Source organism: Lycium ferocissimum, chromosome 4, assembly GCF_029784015.1.
Source record: "Lycium ferocissimum isolate CSIRO_LF1 chromosome 4, AGI_CSIRO_Lferr_CH_V1, whole genome shotgun sequence".
NCBI classification, from domain to species: domain Eukaryota; kingdom Viridiplantae; phylum Streptophyta; class Magnoliopsida; order Solanales; family Solanaceae; genus Lycium; species Lycium ferocissimum.
The window spans coordinates 36744180-36751824 of NC_081345.1; the positions used below are offsets into that span (position 1 = coordinate 36744180).

Consider the following 7645-nt stretch of genomic DNA (forward strand, 5'->3'; position numbering starts at 1 on the left):
AGAAGTTAATGTTTTTTCCAATGAGGAAGAGGCTGAGATTTTGACAAATTTGAATGTGGTAAATGGAAATAGCAAGAAATAGTAGTGGAAGAAGAAGAAAATGACCAAGTTACTGTGATCGAAGAGGATCCCGTGAGTTGTTGAATTTATTAAATCTATTAAATATTGATACTAGCTGTTTATTTGGGTTGAGATCACTAGTGGAAGCATGTTCATATAGCATCTAGAAGTTAAATCAATTTACTAACATGTGTTCCAGTGTTATTGACAAGGAAGAAGCTGAGATTTTGACAAATTTGAAAGTGATAAGTGGAAATAGTGAGAAATAAAAGAAGAAGAAAATGACCAATTTATTGCGATCGAAGAGGATCCCATGAGTGGTTGAATTTTTTAAATCGATTAAACATTTATTAGATGTTTATTTGGATTGGGAATCACTGGTGCAAGTATGTTATGTAGCATTTAGGAGGTGGTTATAAATAAATGTAGCATTTAGAAGTTAAATTAATTTTACTAATATGTGGTTGATTAATAGGATTCCTTTTCAATTTTGTTGTTCAGGTGTTAGGTGGAATAGACAAGGGTTTCAAAGCTTCTGCAGCGACATGTTTCCGGTAGTTTGAATTGTCTGCTGTAAATTGGCTATTAGATTTTTGCAAATTGGATATTACTGCGTATTTTTTTCCTTCTTGTATTGCCGGCAGTCACAGAAAATTAGTATTCCCTCGGTGTTTGTCTTGCCATAGAGGTTTAAGAGGCTTATTTGGTTTGTGTGTTATCTGGGTGGTAATGAAGGAATTGTAAAACTAACAATTGAAAAGTCAGTTTAATAGGAAAAACATTGCATTTGAATGTGTAGAATCCCATTGTCTGAACCTCATCACAGGCAAGACGAGGAAAAGTTTCGAAAGGAAATACACAATATATCTCAATTGTCAATGGACGAGTTAGGCTAAATTTGGACAAGTTTAAATGAGTTGACTCGTAAACTGGTTGGGTCAAACTTGCCCAATGTTTGACCAGATTAAGAAGAGTTGGGTCAATTCGGGTTGAAATTACTCAAAACTGTTTCGAAACTTCTTGTTTGTTTATTATAAGTTGTTTAATCACTTTTACTTTTACAGCCCGTTTGGATTGGCTTATAAGTTGCCGAAAACTTATAAGCTATTTTCAACTTTTTCGAGTGTCATTTACGCCGCTTAAAGCCATTTTGTGCTTAAAATAAGTCAAAAAAATCGGGGCCCGTTTGGCATAATTTAGGTTTAAAAGGTTTGTAAAAAACAACTTATAAGCCGAAAAAATAAACATGGCTATCCCAACTATTTATTTTGGCTTATGTCGTTTTCATCTTATGTTCGCTTTTTTAAGCCCATCCAAACAGGCTCTTAATGGTCTAAATTTGACACCCCTACTCTTCAACAACAACAACAACAACAACAACATACCTGGGGTAATCCCACAACGCGTCCGGGGAGGGTAAAGTGTACGTGTACCTACCGCCACCTCGGAAGCGGTGAGGAGGTCGTTTCCGAAAGGTAATTCTACCAAAAGAAAACAAGGAAAAGAGTCGCCCACGCACAAGCAAATCAAAGCAATGCGAAAATGAAAATAACAAGAGTACAAGTCATGATAAAACAAAGAAAGATAGACAAAGACCCAACACATAGAAGCAGGATAATAATACTCCTAATACGGGAAAGAAAACCTCGCGGTCCCCCACTAGCCCTCTATCCTGATACTCGACCTCCACCCCCTCCTATCACCTGTCATGTTCTCGGTAAGCTGTAGTAGCGCTATATCCTGCCGAATCACCTCTCCCCAGGCCTTCTTTGGCCTACCTCTCCCTCTCTTCAAGCCCACCACTGCCATCTTCTCACACCTCCTCACTGGCGCATCAACGCATCTCCGCTGCACATAGCCGAACCATCTCAACCTTCCTTCCTGCATCTTGTCCACCACGGGGGCCACACCCACCTTGTCCCGAATCACTTCATTCCAAATCATATCTCTCCTGGTATGCCCGCATATCCATCTCAGCATCCGCATCTTTGCTACCTTCAACTTCTGGACATGAGCTTTGTTAACCGCCAGCACTCCGTCCCATACAACATAGCTCATTCGACTAGTGGTCGTTCACAGCTTTGGTTAAAACCAAAACCAAAACCGAAAATTTAACTAAACCGAATAAAAAAACCGACATTTGGTTTCGGTTTGGTTTTAAATTTGAAAACCGATAATATTTGGTTGGTTATGTTATAGTAAAAAATAACCGAATAAATAAATCGAACTAAACCGATAATTATATACATAAAATTTATAATTATTTATATGTATAATATTAATTTTCATAAATAATTAAAGATATTTTATACCTTTTAATTATTAATTTAATTTTGGTCTACTTATTTTTAAGGCCCATGTCTTAAAAGAATATGTCCAAGTCCAACAATCCAAGCCCAACTCTAATAAGTCGTAAGCATAAGGGTAAAAAGTAAAAAACTCTACTATCTCTTTTCATTTTACATTGCCATCAACATGTCTTTCCCTCAATATGCAGAAAGTTCGCCTCGCGGGCCTGAGGAAAAAGAGCTTCATAAGAAATTAAAATTTAGAGTTAGAGAATATTTGAATTGTCACGCTAGTCATAAATTGAAAACCGAACCAAACCGAACCAAACCGACAATAACCAAACCGGTGGTTATTATTTTACTTGGTCGTTATGGTTTTACATTTAAAAACCGACTAAATTGGTTTGGTTATGGTTTTAACCAATAACCGACCCAAACCGAACCATGAACACCCCTAGGTCTGACCACCGCTTTGTAGAACTTTCCCTTTAGTATAGGCGGCACCTTCTTATCGCACAACACCCCCGTTGCGAGTTTCCATTTCATCCATCCCGCTCTAATACGATGTGTGACATCGTCGTCAATCTTGCTAGTCTCTTGGATGATCGACCCCAGGTACTTGAAACCTTCTTTCTTCGGGATGACCTGAGTATCCAGCTGCACGTCCTCGTCCTCTACCTGACTCACATCACTGAACTTGCACTCTAAGTACTCTCTCTCTGGGCTCAACTTGAAACCCTTCGACCCGCAGTTCTGTCGCCGACCTCCAAAGAAGCACAATGTCATCTCAGAAACAACACGCACCACGACACCTCTCCTTGAACGTGGCTTGTCAAAGGCGTCCATTGCAAAAGCAAACAAAAACGCAAGCAGCGCGCGAACCCCCGGCGCAGCCTCAACGTGACCGGGAAGTGTTTCGAGTCTCCTCACCCGATCTTGGCTCCATCATACATGTCACCGTAATCGCTCTAATGTATGCCACAGAACACCTCTGGGGCCTTCCGCACATCTCCACAACACCTCTCTCGGGACTTTGTCGTAAGCCTTCTCAAGGTCAACAAACACCACGTGCAAGTCGCCTTTCTTATCCCTATACCTCCACCAACCTCTCACAAGGTGAACGGCTTCGTAGTCGAACGCCCCCGCATGAATCCGAACCGTTCTCCGAAGATACTATCTTCCTCATCCTCGCTTCTACCACTCTCTCTCAAACTTTCATCGCATGGCTCAATAGCTTCGATACCCCTATAGTTGTCAGTGCAGCCTCCGATATCCCTCTTGTTTTTATACAATGGGATCATGGTGTTCCATCTCCACTCTTCAGGCATCTCCGTTGTCCTAAAAATAACATTCAACAACCGTATAAGCCACTCCAAGCCTCCCTTACCCGCATCCTTCCAAAATTCTACCGGTATTTCATCTGGCCTGGTCGCTCTCCCCCCTGCTCATCTTTCGCATAACCCCCTCGACCTCTTCAACCTTGACCCGCCTGCAGTACACAAAATCGTGGCGGCTCTCAGAAAGCTCCAATTCGCCTAATACGATGTTCCGGTCCCCTTCTCTGTGCAAGAGTTTATGAAAGTAGGTCTGCCATCTTCGTCTAATAAGGGCATCCTCCACCAAAATTTCCCCTCCCTCGTCTTTGATACACTTCACTTGATCCAGGTCCCGAGCCTTCCTCTCCCTCACTTTGGCTAGCCTGTACAACTTCTTGTCCCCGCCTTTTTCCCCCAAATCTTCATACAAGCGTCCAAAAGCAGCCGTCTTAGCCGCCGTAACTGCTAACTTCGCCTCCTTCCTCGCCTTCTTATACAGCTCCCTGTTAGTCCTCTTCTCTTCCTCGTCTGTGCTCTCTACTAGCTTTAGATACGCTGCTTTCTTAGCTTCCACTTTACCTTGTACCTCTCCGTTCCACCACCAGTCCCCTTTGTGTCTGCCAGAGTAACCCTTTGAGACCCCTAGCACCTCTCTTGCCGCTTCCCTGATGTTAGCAGCCGTCGTAGTCCACATACTACTCGCATCCCCGCTACTCCTCCAGGCTCCCAACGCCCTCAACCGCTCCCCCAGCTCCTGGGCATTGTCCTTGTTCAAAGCGTCCCACCTAATCTTCGGCTGACCCGATACAACCCTCTTTCTCCTCTTCCTTTTTATCTCCAGGTCCATAACCAAGAGCCTATGTTGGGTCGTGAGGTTCTCGCTCGGGATAACCTTGCAATCCGTGCATAAACGTCTATCGCACTTTCGGGAGAGTAGGTAATCAATTTGTGTCTTGGCCCTCGTACTCCGAAAGGTGACCAGGTGCTCTTCCCTCTTCTGAAAACCATGGAATAAATACTAATTACTGCCATTTCTGCTTTATATTTTGTCCCCTTTCTGTTTTCAGTCGCAAGGTTAAAACTGTAGTTTGTTTTATATTAATTTGGAAGTTATTGAAAATATTTCTTATGTCTTAGAAACCATAATACATATTAAATGTTGAGCTTATGATCTCTAACATTGCTGATTACTTCTTTTTGAATGCCTTAGGAGGACAAAGTGAGGGAAGAAAAAAATGTGGATACTACTAAAGCTTTGAATACTGGTGATTGTGAAGCCGAAAAGAATCATGTTGAGGTCTCTGATAATGCTGTTCTACGAAGGCTTCTTGTGAGTTGAAGTAATATGATTTGCAGTGATGTTTTTCCATAATCCAAAATATGGATTGGTTTGGTCCTACATCTTTATTATTCGCTATATGATCTCAGCGGGGCCCCAGGTACTTTGATTCTCCAGATAAGAGTTGGGGAACATGCTATAATTGCGGTGAAGAGGGTCATGCTGCAGTTAACTGTACTTCAGCTAGACGTAAGAAGCCATGTTTTGTTTGTGGGAGTTTCGAACATAATGCTAAAAATTGCGCAAAGGTTAGTGGAGAAAATTGCTTATTCTTCCATTGGAGTATGTGACCCCATACTGCTTGTTCTATGTTGCTTATTAGTCTTCTCAACTTTCGTTAAATTGGTCAAGGAGAATTTATCATACTTGTATATTCTTTTATATTACCACGTGAATGAGCATTTTGGAAGTTTCCTTCCACACATATATACCGCAAATCTTTTGTCACAGTAACATTTAATTATCTTTTAGTTTTCTGCAAAGCCATTTTTTCTCAGCAATTCAATAGACCCTTCTGTGATGCATGTTATTTATATGAACTTGCCCAGTTCACCCATGTTCAAGCATATGGTGCATGTTTTTGGTTGACATAATTTTGAATGGTTGATAATACAGTATAGCTGACCCCAAGTTGTACGGGTTGAGTAGCTGATTGACTGATGGTATAATCATAGATATACCACTGTGCGTCTTCACTTCATTCAGGGAAGCAAATTGTGCTTGCTTTTAGTTTGATAGGATTTTGGATAGTTGGTAAAATCATTAACTGCACCGTAGCATGATTCAAAGTCTTCTGTAGCTAGTGATGTCAGGCTTCATCTGTAGGTTCTTCGATAATATAGGTTACACAGGCTAACAAGGTGATACCCAGGGGGGAGCAAAAGTAAAATTATGTTTCCTTGATCATGAAATTGTTATATTTTTTTGGACCTTAAAATACCTACTATATGTTTTCCATGTTTTGGTGATAGACTGATAAGAGTATGTTGTGCACTCTGCTTTATTTGAGCAGGGAAAAGCTTGTTTCATCTGCAAAAAAGGAGGTCATCGTGCAAATGATTGCCCTGAGAGAAGCCATGGAGGACCCCAGAGTTCTAAAATATGTCTAAAATGTGGGGATTCTGGCCATGATATGTTTTCATGCTGGAACAACTATTCTGCTGATGATCTAAAGGTGTGTTGAGGAAATTTTCAACCTAGAGTTCTATGTTGTGTTGTCTGAATTTGTCGGTGTTCCATTTCTCCTGTTGCCTTTGATAGGAAATACAGTGTTACATCTGTAAGGGTTATGGCCATCTTTGCTGTGCAAAATACCCTGATAGTGGTCCGAGAGAATTTTCCTGTTACAGATGTGGTCTACTAGGCCATACTGGTTTGGTAAGTGAATGCCCTTGTAGTTATATTTCTGTGTGTTGCTTCTCCTTAAGAACTATATTTTGTGCTTAGATTTTATCTGACATGTTTTCCGATACAGGCATGCACGGCATCTCGTGGAGAGACTAGCTTTACTGGGTCACTTAATCCCTGTTATAGGTGTGGTGAAGAAGGTCATTTTGCACGCGAATGCACTAATATGAGCAGAGTAAGTTGCTGTATTCATGTTTGACATGTGATTCACTTCTCCTTTTCATTTGTGTGTCGTCTTCCTTTATAGGTTAGCTGTCTTTTGCTACATTATATCTTATCTTCATGATGAAACCTTATTGGTTTTCTGTTTTGTACATAGGCCAAAAAGCGGAATCATGAATCGTCAACCCCCAAGAAGAAAGTCCAGAAGAAAAGAAAAGAGCAAAAAGAGTTCAGGTCTGTACCTCGTGATTTTGGTAGGGCATGGAAGAAAGGGAAAGGAAGGCGGATATACGTCAGGCTATAAGGCGAAACGAAGGGGTGGTTGGATCCCGGATGATCCTGAAGACTATCCTCAACCCAATAGTTGGAGATCCTTCAACTCCTAGAAATAAGAGAGCCAAGATTTCAACTTCAGTACTGGTGGTCACGCTTTCTGCTTCTCGTTCGTCTAGAAAGTCCAACAGGCTCGATTTTGATAATTCCGCTTCTTATGGGTCAGACAACTATCATCACCATAGGTTTTCAGCATCTGATGATTTTCATAGTCCTTATGGGTCAGGCAAATATCATCATCACCATGGGTTTTCAGCATCGCGATTTGGAAACAAGGTCACGATAGCTGGAGGAGAAATAATGATTGGTAGCAGAAACTGTTTCTCATGTGTAGTATACTTGCTGGAAGCTTCTTGAGAGGTTTGAGAACCCGTTTTCGTTCATAATTCATCTGAGATTGGTTGCAGGAGCTCATTTGTGAGATTCTTCGGGGGGTTTGTCCAAGGGAGCATGGAACTGACAATGATGCTAAAGCTCGATCTCATCGGACGTAGTTCCCTGTCATTTGGCTGCTTGTAACTTGTGTGCCTTTTATTATTTTCTTTTCGCGGTACATCTTATTTAATTGTTACTCTTCTTTTTGTCTAAGAGGTGTGTAACTTTAAAGTAATAGTAATAAGCTAAATTGCCAACTGAAATGCAATATTTGATTTGTCTTTTGGGGGTACCTTTGTCTTCCAAAAAGTAGGAAGCCAACAATTTACCATTTGTTATTACATTATTCTGCGAATTTTGCAAAT

General features: G+C 41.0%; 1 protein-coding gene across 1 annotated transcript; it reads left to right on the forward strand.

The window, feature by feature from the left end:
- The first annotated feature begins 460 nt into the window (after positions 1-460).
- Positions 461-7550, forward strand: LOC132052670 (uncharacterized). Its single transcript, XM_059444321.1, is given in 9 exon segments — positions 461-614; positions 4875-4994; positions 5093-5251; positions 6016-6177; positions 6264-6380; positions 6478-6585; positions 6730-6848; positions 6850-6942; positions 6944-7550. Coding segments are annotated over 9 exon segments (1293 nt in total). The 5' UTR covers positions 461-518; the 3' UTR covers positions 7263-7550.
- Positions 7551-7645: the final 95 nt, after the last annotated feature.